The sequence below is a fragment of the Mus caroli genome, unplaced genomic scaffold, assembly GCF_978045245.1.
Source record: "Mus caroli unplaced genomic scaffold, Mus_caroli_1 scaffold_9, whole genome shotgun sequence".
Lineage (NCBI taxonomy): Eukaryota > Metazoa > Chordata > Mammalia > Rodentia > Muridae > Mus > Mus caroli.
The window spans coordinates 50360273-50377521 of NW_028227264.1; the positions used below are offsets into that span (position 1 = coordinate 50360273).

At 40.3% G+C, this 17249-nt stretch overlaps 1 protein-coding gene across 1 annotated transcript in view; it reads right to left on the reverse strand.

The window, feature by feature from the left end:
* Nucleotides 1-17249, reverse strand: part of Ros1 (ROS proto-oncogene 1, receptor tyrosine kinase) — a 125813-nt gene that overhangs the window by 48580 nt on the left and 59984 nt on the right. The window contains exons 22-27 of the mRNA XM_085843349.1: nt 15513-15775; nt 13886-13949; nt 13169-13371; nt 10550-10755; nt 7864-8147; nt 5944-6120 (exon numbers count right to left, since the gene is read on the reverse strand). Coding sequence (XP_085699475.1) covers nt 5944-6120; nt 7864-8147; nt 10550-10755; nt 13169-13371; nt 13886-13949; nt 15513-15775 — 1197 coding nt within the window. The remainder of the gene's footprint in view (nt 1-5943; nt 6121-7863; nt 8148-10549; nt 10756-13168; nt 13372-13885; nt 13950-15512; nt 15776-17249) is intronic.

Consider the following 17249-nt stretch of genomic DNA (forward strand, 5'->3'; position numbering starts at 1 on the left):
GATCAAAATATGTTATGTACGTGTGTAAAACTGCCATAATGAACCCATTTTAGGTACAATTAATATGTTCTAATAAATACATTAAAATAAAAAAGAGCTTGATGTCAGCTTGAATGCCATAATGGGTTCAAGACTAACTTCAAGTACCTAGACAGACCCTGTGTCAAAAAACAAGAACAAACATATAGGAAAAACAGAAGTCAGGGTCCTGGTGGCATGATAGAGTACCTATGTATAACACACAACCAGATATGTCACACCCTGAGCACACACTGAGGGAGCAGTAGCCATATAGACTACAGTAGGGATAGGAAGGGCTGTGTGCTCTAGCCCACACAGTGGCACACCACAGTGAAGGTTTCCTTTCTTCTAGTTTGTGGCTGCTTCTGTGAGAAAACATTGATCAAGAGCAATCTGTGAGATGGAAGAGATTTATTTCAGCTTACAGTTTATAGTCCACAATCAAGGGAAACCAAAACAGAAACGTGGAGGCAGGGCTTGAAAGCAAACTCCGTGTATTAATACTGCTTAGTGGCTTGAGCCTCGTGGGTAGCTCAGTCTACTTTCTTGTATAGCCCAGGACCACCTGCCCAGGGTGGAAGTGCTAACTTCCCACCTTTCTACAACAATCACTAATGGAGAAAACACCTCACAGGCATGGCCACCACTCAGTCTTATGGACACAGTTCCTCAGTTAAGGTTCCTCCTTCTAGGTGGCATTGTGTTAAGTTGATATAAACTAACTAGCAGAATTGACAAATTGACAAATTGGCAGGCGTTTTTTGGAGGGAACTACAAGGGTATTTTAGAGCTTTGGCCTAGAAAAGGCTGCCAATTTCTGTATTAGTTTGCTGCTCTGTTGCTGTAATAAAATATCTATTAAAAACCAATTTTGAGGGAAAGGGGGATTTATTTATGCTTTACAGACTTTGCAATCTGTCAGTGTGGGAATCCAAGTCAGGAACGGAACCTGGAAGCAGGAACTGGCCCCGAGGCCGTGCAGAAACACTGCTTATTTGTTTGCTCCTCATACCCTGCTCAGCCTCCTTTCTTCTACAGTCCAGGACCACCCACCCAGGGAAGGCATCACCTATAGTGGGCCGGGCCCTGCTACGTCAGTCATCAATCAAGGAGCTGGGCGTGGTGGTACACACCTTTAATCCCAGCACTTGGGAGGCAGAGGCAGGTGGATTTCTGAGTTCGAGGCCAACCTGGTCTACAAAGTAAGTTCCAGGACAGCCAGGGCTATACAGAGAAACCCTATCTCGAAAAACCATCCAATCATCAATCAAGAAACTGCCCCATAGGTACATCCACACGCCAATCTGATAGAGGCAGTTCCTCAAGATTAAAGCTTCCTCATCCCAGGTGACTCTAACATGGATCAGGTTGACATACACTAACCACCACATCACTGATGCCTCTAAAATCATGTTTCTGTCATATGCAGCTGACTATAATTCTGATCCACTCATAAGTATTACGTAAGTTGTCTTCTAAAACACATCATCGTTATGCAAAGTGCCAACCACTGCAAATGTGATTTTATCTGAAACCTAACAACTCTATACCCACTCCTTGACCAATTGTCTACTGGAGTTTACAATTACATCTCCTGTCCACTGTTCTGTCTTGTCTCTTGACTCTGCAAAATTGTATTTTAGTCTGCTCACATTGCACTGTCTGCAAGCTAGCTAGGTTTCTACCTGTCTGCACCCTGGTGCAGGCTCCCTCCACAGTCTGGAATGATCTTCTTCATACATCGTATCTTCAGGGAAGCCCTGACCAAGCTCTAATGCAGGGGAGAGCATTACTTCTGTGACCCCATCACAGACTTGCTTTCTTCCTCCATGACACTGGATACATTCATTTTTAGTTTGATGCTTTATTGCTTATCCAGCAGTGGAATGTGGAGCTTCAGAATCTCAGACTGAACTCGCTCAGAGTTCCAGAAGATAGAGTGACACATTTTAGCTACAGTTTTTCCTAACTGGTGCTTTGCAAACTATAAACACACCCCTTGCATCTAACAAGAAACTTAAGAGAGGGATGTCTAAGCACCAAATACTTGATTGAGCCCACGCCTCCACCTCTCTGAGAAGGTGACGCCAGTTCTTCTACAGAAAGAGTTATCTAATGCACAAATATTTATGTATCATTCTACTTCCTCGCACTCCACATTTCAAATGAATGTTATCTATTATCATAGATCATAAGCTGTTGTGAAATGACCCTAATGTGGAGATTCCAGTTATGGATTCCAAAGTGAGCAAAGCATGCTCACCTAGACCTACACCTTTGATTCCTGAGAAAAGGGAGTGAACAAAGAGCCCGTGATTCTAACTTTGAGGACACTGGGAAGGCCTGAGGGTTTGGAGAAAGATAATTTCACTAATGATACAGGACGGGCCACTCTTCAGTCACTCTTCAGTTACATGATGCTATTCATTTGTGCTAAATTCTAGTCTAAATAAATAATGGGATCCTTATATTAGGGAAAATGGGACAAAAAATTAATTCAAAAAATTCAAAAAGTAATGTTATTTGTTTTTATTCAACAAAATGGCAGATACATTGAAATGTTGGAAATGTCATTTGGAAGGTACTGAAAGAAAGATTTCACTCCCTGTCCATACCACACACACCACGCGAGCATACACACACACATACACACACATACACACACACACACACACACACACACACACACAGTCTCCCTTTCCACTGTTCCATCTTTCAAACCCTTTACATTTTGAACATGCTATCTCAGGAGCAAAGAAACTAGTAATTGCCTAGAGTCTCCAGCAGATGGAGGTAAAGCACTCTTCCCACATGGACCTACAGCTTGGTAAAGGGGAAGCTTCCCTCCACACTAATGAGAGCATCTTAGGCTGTAGTGAGTTTCTGCCTCCCTTAGAAACATTTTCTGTTAGGTATGTGTTGGGGCTGTTATTCAACATCAAACAGAGTCTGCATCTTGTTTTCATTCCCTCCCCCCCGACCCCCATGCACATTGGTTGCTTTATTTCCTTGTTTAACCACAAACTTACACTGTACTACTTTGTGCTACAATTTGCTCTTTTGTTTGACTTACAAAGCCCAATTACAATTACTATGTAATTCAGAACATAAAATTATCATGCAGACAAAATTTAATTTTTTGAATATTTCATTGTTTTGGTGGAGTCCTTGAGTTATTTTACTAATTGCTCACATATTTATAACCACTTTTCCATTAGTTTATCTATATATGCACTTTACATTCCAATTGTAGGCCACCAAACCCTAATCAAGTGGCCACCTCCTGTCACCAGGCAGGACTTCCAGTGGAGGGTGGACACTGACTGATCCACAAACCTTCAACCCAAAATTTATCCTGCCTACAGGATGTGAAGGGATAAAGATGGAGTAGAGATTGAAGAAATGACCAACCAATGACTGGTTCAACTTGAGACCCATTCCATGGGAGAGAGCCAGTCCTTGACACTATTAATGATATTCTGCTATGCTCACAGGCAAAGGACTAGCATTTTCTTTTCTTAATCAACAATTTTTCTAGTGCAGTTTGGAGTTCACAATAAAATTGATATGAAGTTGGAGAGCTCTCACATACATGTCCCAATCAATACATAGACCCCCTCATTACCAATAACCCCCCTATAGTCAATGAGCCCACTGGAAAATGTTATTACCTAAAGAGCATAGTGTATATCAGGCTTTTCTGTTGATCTGTATGTTTGATGATTTAGAAAATGCCCTATGGCATGGTCCCACTCTTAACATTATCCTACAGAGGCATTTCACTACCTTAAACACACTCTGTGTTCCACCTACATATCCCTTTTCCCCTCAACTCCTAGCTACCACTGATTCCATTACTACCTGATCTAGTTTGCCTCTTAGCTGCTATGAAAAATGCTTACCAAAACCAACTTGGAAAAGAAAGGTTTATTTGGCTTCAAAGGTGTACCCTTGAAGCATTCTACAGACTTGACAGATCACTTGCTAGTTATTTGAGTGCTTGTTATTTGGGGAAGCCACAGCAGGAACTGAAGCAAGAGACTGAAAAAGGGACACTGCTTGTTGTCTTGCTTCTTCTGGCTTGCTCTCTGGCTTCCTTTTTCTCCCCAGACCCATCTGCCTAGGGATGTGGTCACCCACAGTAGGCTGGACCCTTGTACATCAAATAGCAGCTAAGAACATACTGAGAAAGAGAAAAGGGGTGAGTCCAGGTGGTAGACAAAAGTAGATGAAGGGGAAATAGTAATCAGGATATATTATATGAGAAACAAAACTATTTTCCATAAAATAAGAAAAAGATGATGACCCATAGGTCAGTCTGATGGAGATAATTCCCCAATGGATGTTCTTTCTTCCCAGATGACTCTAGTTGGTGTCAAGTTTGACAAAACCAAGCAATGCACTGTGGCTGTGATTTCTGCATTTGCAGAATGCCATGCAGCTGTAATCATATAATAGGTGAGGTAATCTTTTCAATTTGGTCTCTTTCACTGATTTCTATGATTGCGTGTTTTCTCCACATCTTTTTACAATTTCATGGCTCCTTTCTTTTTTTTATATCCAAATATAAACCTTTAGGTTTCTAATTCACCATTAGCTAATTTGGGGGTTGATTAAAAGGTTTTCTTTCTAACTTAACTTGTTAGAAATATTCTCCTTTCACCATTATATTCCTTTTATCCCTCTGTCAAAGATTACCTTGACTATATTTATGAGGGTCTGTCTCCAAGCTGTCTACTTACACTATTGTTTGTTTAGCTATATTCACTGTCTTTCAATGCCTTAGGGCCTTGATAACTATAACTTTGTAGAAAGAGTTCAGGTTAGTTCAAACTTATTGACATTACACTTTTCCTTTGATATTATGTTAGTTTCTTTTTTAATCTTCACATAAACATTACAATGTGCTTCTCAATATCCACGAGATCATTTCCTGGATGCTGAAAGACTGCTTTGAACTGACAGATCAAATTAGGGAGAGGCAGCATCTTGACTTCATATCCATGAATGTAGTCTCTGTAGACATTCACTTCTTTTTAGTACTCCCACCAGAATTTGGTAGAATTTGTCATATATGGTTTGTACATATTTCGTTAGACTTATATACAAGTATTTTATTTGGGGAGATGACAATACAAATAGTCTTACTTTATTGCTAATTTGACTGGTTTGTTGCTGAAAAAAATGAAATTTGCAGCATTCTACAGACTTGACAGATCACTTGCTAGTTTTGAGAGAAATGTTTTTGCCAGATTTTCCAGATTTTCTGTGTAATTGATCATGTCATCTGAAGGTGAACACTGTGTTATTTCTCCCTCCTCAGTCAATGTGCTCTTTATTTCCTGTCCACATTGAAAGACAAGTGTGGTAGTTATAAAAACATATGCACACACACACACATGCATAATAAAATCACTGTTGCTATTAATTTCAACAACCTTACATTTAGAACAACTAAGAAAAATAATCATTCCTGTTTTCCTCTACTACTCATTTCTCTGAAACTCCTCCATCATAACATAGATCTGAGATTCTGACCCAAATCATTTTCCTTCCTTGTAAAGAACTTCTTTTAATATGTCTTCCAAGGCAGTCTACTTAATCTACGTAATACATAATAGATTAATAAACGCAGTAATTAATTTAACCTTGCAAGAGAGCAGAGGTTTTATGTAATGCTTTTGACACTACTAAAAGGCCTAAACCAGAAAGAAGAGATAGAGTACAAGTGCACAGAATAGGTCATAGGCTCCCATGTCTAAATGCTGCCTACTGCAGTCCAAGTTGTGTGCATTTGTGAAACAGAGTAAACAACAGGCAGGCCTGACAGAATGTGGGGTGAAAGTGAGAGCCTAATACAGAGATTGAAGGAACAAACAGCCTTGGAAGGGAACAAGCACACTGTGTGGGCGACGCTGTTACCTGGAAAAGGCTGCAGAGCAGAACTGTAAGCCAAGATATGCTTACTCCTGGAGGCCTTCACCTGGGAAAGGATGGCCCCGCTTCCCTTCTTTGCTTGATAAATCTGGGCATCATTCTTTGTTTTCATGATCCAATATATAAACTCCCCATCCACTGTTAAGCTAATGATTCTTTTTCCTGCTTTATTCAAAACACAAAGAAAAAATTAAAAGATAAAGAATTAAACAAAATAACATAAAATTAGGTACCTTAAGTTTTCTGCTCTAAATAATGTATGAAGTTACTTTTTTGCTAAGAAAACTGCTAAGTTTTAAACCTTTCAACATTAAAAAACAAAACGTATTTTATGCCATTTGGCTCAACAATGTTGTCTCACTTTTTTTAGACTCAGTGAAGTCAGAGTAAACATTGGCACTGTCAGTTCCTTTGCTCTGGACCATGACCAAATAGCTTATATTAGCTGACTGATGAGCTTCCAATGACTCACCTGCCTCTGCCTCTGCCTCTGCCTCTGCCTCTGCCTCTGCCTCTGCCTCTGCCTCTGCCTCTGCCTCTGCCTCTGCCTCTGCCTCTGCCTCTGCCTCTGCCTCTGCCTCTGCCTCTGCCTCTGCCTCTCTCTCTCTGCCTCTCTGCCTCTCTGCCTCTCTGCCTCTCTGCCTCTCTGCCTCTCTGCCTCTCTGCCTCTCTGCCTCTCTGCCTCTCTGCCTCTCTGCCTCTCTGCCTCTCTGCCTCTCTGCCTCTCTGCCTCTCTGCCTCTCTGCCTCTCTGCCTCTCTGCCTCTCTGCCTCTCTGCCTCTCTGCCTCTGCCTCTGCCTCTGCCTCTGCCCCCCATCATGCTATTGCGGATTACAGGTGTGTGTCATTGTGCACTAGAAACCCAAGCTCAGGTCCTCATGCATGAAAAAAAAAAAAAAAGTTCTACAGATTGATCATTTTATCCAAACCTGCAATAACCCTCCTTTTTATCTGTTTTGTTTTATTTGATTATTTGTTTGTTTGTTTGTTTGTTTTGTGATTTCTTATGGTATATACATATATACATGCATTTATGTGTCTATATGTATGCATGAGTGAGCACATACGTATGGATGCACTTGTGTGCATATGCAGAGGCTAGAGGTCAATTTGCTATGGGTTTCTTTCTAGTAAATAGCCCATCTTTAGACTAGTCAAATTCAGTGACGATTAAGATTATAATTTGGTTTTTGTTTTGTTTTATTTTGGTCCGGTTTGTTTTTTGTTGTTGCTGTTGTTGTTGTTGTTGTTATTGTTTTATACAGGATTTTTCTATTTAGTCCTGGCTGGTTGTTTTGGACTCCCTATGTAGACCAGGCTGTCCTCAAACTCACAGAGATCTGCCTGTTTCTGCCTCCCAAGTAGTAGGATTAAAAACATGTGCCACCATGTCAAACTAAGATTATCATTTTAATTGGTATTTGTATGATCAAAATTTATAAACCCAGAGTTCATCAATTCTCGCAGACATAGAGATCTTCCTGTCTCTACCCCCTGATTACTGGGATTACAGGTGTGCATCACCACCTGCTTTTTATGTGGGTACTAGTGATTAAAACTCAGGTCCTCGTTTTTATACAGCAAGTGCTTTACTAACTGACCCATCTCCCCAACCCCTGCAAGCTCTTTCTAATGGACAAGAGAGGCTGCCATTATAAATGAGGATATACATGCTGAGGTTATAGCTCAGCTGAGATTGCCTAGCACACACCACTGGATTTGACAGCCAGCACTTCATAAAACTAAACCTGATGACACATATCTGTAATCCAAGCTCTTGGGAGGTAGAGGGAGAAAGATCAGAAGTTCAAAGGCATCCTTGGCTATTGAGTGAATTTCTGACCACCTTGGATTACATGGAACCTATCAAAAAGAAGAAAAGATGTGAATGCATCAGCACATTACCAGGGATAGCAGGTACCATGATGACTTTCCAACACTGACATCCTTCCAGGTCCATGGCCCAGATCTCTTGCCTTTTGGTAAAGTATATCCATGGTCTGTCTGGGTCAGAGGTGTCCACAGTCATTGCCCCACTTAACTCAGATTCTGTCACGTTACAAGAACATTGGCTCCTTCCATGCTGGTTTGAAGCCTTGGGTTGTAGAACATGTTGCGAGGTGTGATTGCTAATATTGCAGTAGAACATCTGATGGCCCAGATCTGAAACTTCTGTCCAATACAAGCGACTATTGGGAAGAAGGAAAACATCCCTTTAATTTAATGAAGAAAAACGTGACACTTCAAATATTTTTTTCTAATGAAGATCAACCATGCATAATAATGAGAAGACAAGTGCAGCCTTGGGAGTAAGCATATTCAAACATCAAATAACTTCCTTCTGAAATAGAGGTCACAGGAAGTCCAACTCAGTGTTGCCCAGTGATTTTTTTTTTAAATAATAATGTGTTACAGGCAAAGCCCTGGGCTCTAATCATGTTAGACTTGTAGTTTGAGCACCTTCAGTGGCCATTTATACCTATAAATTCTAAACTTACTTTCATATTTTCAGTATGCCCTTTTCCACCCTCTGTTTCTGTTTCTCCTTTAAATATGCATTATTTTGTTACAAATTTTAAAACAAAACAAAAAATCACACCTTAAAAGATTTTTTACTGTCAGTACAAATTCCTCTTAAGTTTGTTTTGCTACCATAAGAAATTAAAGAAACTGTTAAATATTTAGAAGCATTCAACATCAAGAGCTTTAAATCTAACTGTACATTGTAACCCCTGAAAAAGCTATAAGCTCTTTTTTGTCAAAAGTATTTCTCTACAAAGAATATGATCACCATAATAAAATTTGTACAAATTTTATACTGAAGCTAATATTGAGATGCACTTGAATTTCTACATTATCATAATAATTGCCTGTCGCACATACACTCCACACATTTTAGGACAGCCATTTATTCTTTATCTTCATCTTCTTCCTCCTTATCCTCATCTTCCTCCTCATCTTTGTCATCCTCTTCTTCCTCCTGTTCCTCTTCCTCTCCCTCTCCCTTCTCCTCTCCCCCTCCCCCTCCCTCTCCCTCAAGCAAAGAAGGGAAGCGGGACCATCCTTTCCCAGGTGAAGGCCTCCAGGAGTAAGCATGTCTTGGCTTACAGTTCATTTTTCTTTTTTGAGCCTGTTGGCCTACCAGGACCCTTTTTTTCTTGTTTCACCTTTGCCCTTGGCATGATTTGCAGCAATATCCTTTTCATACTTCTCCTTTAGTTTAGCTGCTTTCTGCTCATACAATTATTTATCTTTGGCAGATTGTTCAGACCATGTCCCTCCCAGTTTCTTTGCAGTATCTCCAAATACTGGATACTGACTTTTGGTCCTTGGTCAATATTCAGAACAAAACCAGAAGAAAGCTAATGATAGTCTTTTGGGAGATTTAGGATCTTTTTTTTTCTTTCCTTTCTTAACACCATCGGGAGGAATGTAATTCTTCATCTCCCTGTCATAACGAGCATTGTTGCTCTTGGTCAGATCTTCAAACTTTGACTTTTCCTTTGCAGACATGGTCTTCCATCTCTCCTGCAATCTCTTTGAGAACTCAGCAAAGTTGACCTAAAAGTTGGGGTGCTTCTTGTCATCCTCCTCCCAGTAGGTGTGCCTGAAGAAGACTTATCAGGACATTTTGTCCCACATCTTTTGGGGTTCTCTTTTGCCATGCTGATGGCACAGCATCTACCTGGTGCAAGCTCTTCCCTCAGAGCCTAGCAGAGATAACTTCCTTCCCCAAGCTCCAGCAAGAACTGGTGTCTATTTCGGTTTCTTAATGCCAATAAACAACTTAGTTTCAAAATAGCCCATGTCCATGCTTGTGGTACAATTAAAATCATCCTTTCCAAGCTGGAAAAATTGATACTCAGTTGATTAATAATATAGTCTTAAGACTATATTATGAAAATATGAACTTTATGAAGATAGGCAGAGCCAGAAGAGCTTTCACTGAACCATAGCTACTGGCCTCCTATGCAGTTCATCCTGTCTTGATCACATCTACATCTTGTCTTTACCACCTGCCACTGTTATAAAATTCACCGACATAAAAATTTGTTATACCTTTCCTTCTGCTAATTAGCCTGTGGGTTAGTCAAATTTTCAACATGTGTTAAGATTATAACCTTAACTGATAGTTGTGGGATCAAAATGTGTATGTTAGAGATTAAGCCTGGAGTCTAGATGATAATTCTATCTCTGAGCCTTACTTCTTACTCTTATTTTCTGCATTTTGAGTTAAGGAGTCTCACAAAATCACTGTACTTGGCCTTGAACCCACAATGCTCCTGCTTCTGGCTTCTGATTAATTGGTATGACACATATGGACCACCAATCTTGACTCAGAATTATCTATTATAATTTAATGCAGCTCCCAACCATGTAATCCCAGCTCCCAGGAGCTAAAACAGGAAGATGGAGAGAGAGTTCTGGTCATCAACGGCTACACAGCCAGTTCAATGTCAGTATGCACTATGTGATACCCTCTACAAAACAAAACATAAGCACCTTAGTTTACCATTGTTAGCTTCTAATATTGAGCAAAGATATCACATTAAAATCTATATCTTTTTCATTGCAATAAAGATGTTCATACCTCAAGAGGGGATATATAGAGAAAGAAATTATTGTTGTATGTCCTTTGCAAGTCTTCACCTCCCTGGGGGATTTCACCTTGTGTTCAAGGTCAACATTGAATATCTGTGTTCCGTTTTGTGATGCTTTCAGAGCAAAGTAGAGGTGTCTTGCAATCCAATCAACAGCAATAACTCTAATGTCAGAAACCAGTGCATCCTGGAAAAGCTTAACATGGGGAGGGGGGTAGCCAAAAAGAGTAGTCATCCATTTGTACACTTCCTTAGCTGTTCATATCATTACCCATTGAACCTTTCTATAACCCCAAGCCTCACTCATTCTATGTTGTGACAACTATACCACATGCCATTTTCTCATGCCGTATATTGCCCCTAGATTATTTTAGTCACTTGGCTTCAGCGCTGATCTGAATACCAGGGTTAAAACCCCTCATCTTCAGATATGATGCTTTGTTCAATTAAGGACTCAAATATCAAATTGCCTAATGAAATCTCCAAGTGAGGTACTCCAAAAATAAGAACCAATCACCCTACCTCAAACCTCTTTTCTCTTATACTCTGTATTGTTAATGATGCCCAATTTAACCCAAGGAGTCATTCTGTATACATATGGCTCCCCCTTTATTTTCTTCTCATATCACTATATGGAGAGGTAGTCTCTTTAGAAATCCCTCCCCAGCTTGGCGTCTTAATTCTCACCTCCTTGACTGTCACCTAACTCCTGGGTTTCTATGACTCCCACTGTTGAGAGAGAGAGCATTCTTAAACATAATTAAAGCTGGAAGTAGTAGCGCATATGTGGAAGGCCAGCTCTAAACAGATGGAAGAAAGTGAATCAGAAGTTCAATGTCAGTTTCAGTTACATAATTCATTTGAGGCCATCCTGTTCTATGTGAGACACTATCTCAAAACAAAAAATATGTATATATATGAAAATAAATTTTAAAAGTTGTTTAAAAACACAATTTGACCAGTAAATGACTCACTAGGTGTCTTTAATAACTTACTATTAGCTTCCAGATTGACAGCTGACCATTATCCCACCCATCCCCCTGCTTTATCACCCTAACCCACACCTACCCTCTAGATTCCCTTTCCTTACAGCTCGCAGGCATGTGTGGCTCCCTGTTCCCCTGCCTTTGCTCTGGAGCTCCTTCTGCTGCTTTCCCCCCACCTTTTGCTGGCTCATCTTTATGCAAAACAGATTTCTGCTATCTACAGAGCACCACCTTAACCTGGGCTGTGATTCCACCCTACCTTGCTCTCTGCATAACAGTTACACTACACTCTCTTTGATATTAATTCATATTTAGTGAATGGCTACCACAGATCAGATGCTGTGCTTGACAACTGACCGTCAATTAACACCTGATGTCTTAATTGATTTCCTCATTTGATCTCCATGAGAACGCAAAGATCAGATATCACTTAGAGAGTTAATACATTATGGCCTCAGCTCTCATCAGCAGTATAGGTATACATAAGTCCCATGAAATCATACTCTAAGGCACGCCATCTTAGTCATTGTGCAGTACTGCCTCCTAGGATTAGAGGAAGTGTGATGTCTAGAATATCAGGTATTTGATATCTAAAAATCTGTAAATGATGATTTAAAAGTATACATTTTTGATTGGTATGTTTAGGAATAGGAATGGCAGCTCTGGGTTTAAAGTTAAAATCAGATAAAATACATTTTTTCTCACACCAAAGTAGTTTGAAGAGACTTAGGATCAGAGGTCCTAAGAGTTTTGTTGAGCCTGACGTGTTAGACAAACCTGAAGTGGTCCATGGATTTGCTCTTTGTGAAGAGCAAGGACTGTAATGTTTTGTCTCCTAGTAGAGTTCAGATCTAGAAGGTCCACCTCCACCCCCGAGCCTATGTGTTGAAGACATAGTCCTACCCTTCCAGATACTGGGAAGAGGTGAGCCTTTAGAAGGGGTGCTTTGTGAGGAGTCTTGGGGTCACTGGCTATGGGACTGTGGGATCCTGGTCTCATTCTTTCTGTCCTCTCTTGAATAAAAGATGAGCAGCTGAACTGTCTGGGCGAGGCACTATCTACCATGAAGTGCATCCTCACTACAGGCTCAAAGCGACAAGGCCAGAGGATTATAGATGGAGCTTCTAAATCTGAGTCAAAAGAAACCATTCTCGGGGGCTGGAGAGATGGCTCAGCGGTTAAGAGCACTGACTGCTCTTCAGAAGGTCCTGAGTTCAAATCCCAGCAACCACATGGGGGCTCACAACCATCTGTAATAAGATCTGATGCCCTCTTCTGGGGTGTTTGAAGACAGCTACAGTGTACTTACATATAATGAATAAATAAATCTTTAAAAAAAAAAAAAAAAAAAAAGAAACCATTCTCTTTTCTCTTTAGGTTGATTCTCTCAGATACTTGTTCTAAAAGAAGCTATCACCCTCAGTAGCGCCAGAAGCAAAAACTGATCCTTAAACCCAATAGCCAGTCCTGCCTGACACATGCAAAAACCCTTTCTGTATTTATGAATGGCTAAATGACCACACATTGAGTTGCTATTTCAGTCATTCTAATCTTGAAGGCTCCCCCACTGGCCAACCATTTTAGTTACATCCTTCACTTCAAAGGAATCACAAAGGGAAATACCTTGGAGCTGGAATGATTGCGCAAATTCAGAAGGAAGAGCGAGTCTCCTTGAGCGAAATACCCCATTTCATCATCTGTCGTGTACCCCACTGTGCTGACGTCTCCCTCCGGGGAAAATGTCCACAAAACTTGATTTTGATCCATGTCTAGAAACACGATCTTATTGCCGAGAAGAGATATGAGATACGGACATGGCTTGATTTCTGCAAGCGAAAAATAGACAGTACACATAAGAAACAAGCTTCAGGGGCTGGAGAGATGGCTCAGTGTTTAAGAGCACTGACTGCTCTTCCAGAGGTCCTGAGTTCAATTCCCAACAAGCACATGGTGGCTCACAACCATCTGTAATATGCTCTGATGCCCTCTTCTGGTCTGTCTGAAGACAGCATCAGTGTACTCACATACATAAAAATAAATAAACAATGAAGGAGGGGGAGGAGGAGAGGGAGGAGGAGGAGGAGGAGGAGGAGGAGGAGGAAGAAACAAGCTTCAGGTTAGAAACCGCCAGCCATGTTGAAAATCTATGGGCCACTTCAGGCTCAACAGAAACTCTTAGGATCTCTGACCCTAAGTTTCCTCAAGCTACTTCAGTGTGAGAAAACAGTATTTTATCTGACTTTAACTTTAAATCCAGAGCTGCCATTCCTACTCCTAAATATACCAATCGAAAATGTATACTTTGAAATTATCATTTACAGATTTTTAGATAACAAATACCTGATGTTTTAGACATCACTATATCAGAAAATGGCCCTGGCCCTTTGGATGTGAAGACTCTAACCTAAAGAATAAAAAAGGAAGAAAAAAATTAAATATATATTCATAGATATTCTCATTAGCAGTAAATTCTATGACTGATAAATTATACAATATTCATTATATACACTTAATATACATTATAAATAGTTTGAAGTCATTGTTAACATCTAAGTATATTTTAATAAATAACTGAGGAAGAAAATATTGACCCACACCCACAGTTGGTTTTCTGATAAAAAAAAAAAAGTGAAGAGCCAGGTGGTGGTGGCTCATGCCTTTAATCCCAGCACTTGGGAAGCAGAGGCAGGCGGATTTCTGAGTTCGAGGCCAGCCTGGTCTACAAAGTGAGTTCCAGGACATCCAGGGCTACACAGAGAAACCCTGTCTCCAAAAAGGGGGGGGGGGAGAATGGTAAATATCTCCATTGCATGGGAAAGATCTGGGTAATTATTATGTAACACAGGTGTTCTCATGGGTTGATTAATTTGATTGTGTCAATCCTTCCCTAATTAACAGTCATCACACCTGAACCATATACAATGTTTACTCATCAATTAAATATTTTTAAATAAATACAAGGTATTCAACTCTTTCCAAGATCAGGTTATATAAAATAGTTAATAGACATAAAACCATATGAGTTATGGTAAGCTAAACTAACTATACTTCCTAAAAGGAAGCTTAGAAGGAGAAAATAATCAAGCCTCCTTATATTTCAAAGCAAGTATGCATTTCACATACATTCTATTTGGATCCACATAAGTACCGTAGGAATAGAGATTGGATCAGGGTTCTGTGGCATATCATTGCCTAGTCATGCAGCCTTGGGACTTAGCTGACAGACCCAGGGATCAATTGTGATAATGAGTACAAAATTATTGATCATGGTAAGTAGCCTATGAGTACTCAAACACAATACTCTGAATGCAAGACCATTGTCAAAACATCCTTTACTTAAACTGTGCTCTTTGCCCTATGTATGCCTGACCACTTGATTTTTCTGCTCACAGTGGAATTAAATAATTAACAATGGAGGAATTCTGTTTTGGTTTGGTTTGGTTTGGTTTGGTTTGGTTTGGTTTCTGGTTTTTTGAGACAGGGTTTCTCTGTGTAGCCCTTCACTTAGTAGACCAAGCTTGCTTTGGACTAACAGAAATCCCTCTTCCACTGTCTCCCCAGTGGTGGACCACCACCACCAGGCCAAGATAGGAAGTCTTAGTCCAGTTGTTTAACTAGCCACCCATTATTACACTGTTAAAATTCATATCACAGGTCTGGAAAGACGGCTCTGCCATTAAATGCTAGACTCCCAACAGGGAAAACAAGATTATAAAACCTAGGAGCTGCGGAGACAATGAAGAGCAATTATTGCTCTCTCAGGAACCCAAATTCAGTTCCCAATACTCCTAGGGGACTCACAACTACCTGTAACTACTGTTTCAGGGACCCAATGTCTCTGGCCTCTATAGGCACCTCCACATACATGTACATATGTACATGCAGAAATGCAAGAACATGATTTAAAATAATGAAAATAAATTCTCAAATCAAAAAAAGGTGTTTATCCCTGCTTTCTCTCTCATACCTGGAAGGCAACAGTATACCCAGGACTCACGGCCTCAAGTTGAAAAGACATCACTGGGGGTGTAACACTGGCAGACATCCAGCCTTCAGATGATCTATTTGTGCCACTTTGTTTAGATATGTGATAGAAGATTTCAAATTTGGTTAGCACTCCATTTTCATGCTTAGGTTTATTCCACCTGAACTCTACCACAACTTCATTCTTCTTGGTGTATCGTCCACTTGACAATATAAATATTCGGGGGTTTTCTGGTGCTGATGGAACTGAAAAGTAGGCACACAGATAGACAGGGGAGATATACCACAAGACTGAATTTTATAACCCATGATCATGGTATGGCCATCTTGGCAAAAAGCATTTCTCATTCCAGAAAATTAAAGTTCATTGCTCTCATGCTTAAGGCTCTGCTTAGAGTAATCTACAGTTTTCTTCAGAAGCCTATCTTGATATTTCCACAAGCCTTTATGATGTCCTTACTACTGTCCTTATCCAAAGATGTCTGTATACCCTACCCAATGTCCTCTTACTACTACTAGTCAAGCTCATCTTTCTCATCTGTGCCCCAAACAGATGAAAGGTGACTGATTATCCCCAAGAAAGCATAACATCCACTGTCATCCTGATAGAGCAGTTTAACCGATGTTAATTATTAGGAGGGGCAGCACCTATTATAACTGCCCTTCACCCAGTTCAGGAGGTAAACTACAGCATATATGGGTTCTGGCCTTCATTATGCTAACCCCTAAAGGAAGCAGAAAGTGGTGGAAATGGCTGACAGATATCCAAAAAGTATAGCTTAGGCTATGCTAGAGTTGAGCCAAGCCATGCTTTCTCAGGTCTTTCTATTCCAAATATCCCTTTCTGTCTTGCAAGTCCTTGGCAAGGCCTCACATCTTCTCTGTTTCCTGTCTCATTGCTTCCTAATGTCCCTCACTCACACCTCTATTCTATCTGCAGCTCCTTTTATACTATACATCTCTCTCTATACTATACATCATATGATACCTTGAAGTACTTTGGATAACAATAGCCCTGATAAGCTTATATACTTGAATGCCTAGTAGAATTAGAAGAATGCCTAGTAGAATGCCTTCTAGAATTAGAAGGTGTGGCCTTGTTGAAAAAAGTGTGTCACTGTGGAGAGGGGAAGGGTGGCCTTTGAGGTTTCAAAGGCCCATGCCAGGCCCAGTGTCTCTTTCTCTCCATAATGCCCATGAATCAGGACATAGAGCTCTCAAATTCAGGGCTATGTCTACCTGTGGGTCACCATGCTCCCTTCTATGATGATAATGAACTAACAGTAATTAAAACCTATCTCTTCTCACACCATCTCTAACAATCCAGCTAAAGTTTCTGCACTGAAAGACCTTTGCAAACACATCAATTCATGTACATCTCCCTCTTCTAGGAATACTTGAGGTATGTTGACAGAGTTGATGATTTCATAGCATTATTTGACTGCTGTAGGCCATGCTTCTCAATTTGGTTATCATGGCCTCATTTCTATTATACTAGAAGCAGATATACTCATTTCCACACTCCATAAAAACAAACTATTCTTATTCCTTACTTAAGAGTTTCCCAGATCTGCTATTGAAGTGGCATATAAGTGCTTAATAAAGATCAGTGAGCCTGAAAAATTTGCTGTTTCGAAAATATTCTGAGGTTTGAGCCAAATCCCTTTATCTTCCACACTGCTCTCAGTGTCTGTCAGATGTCATGGGCTCCTAGGGGATC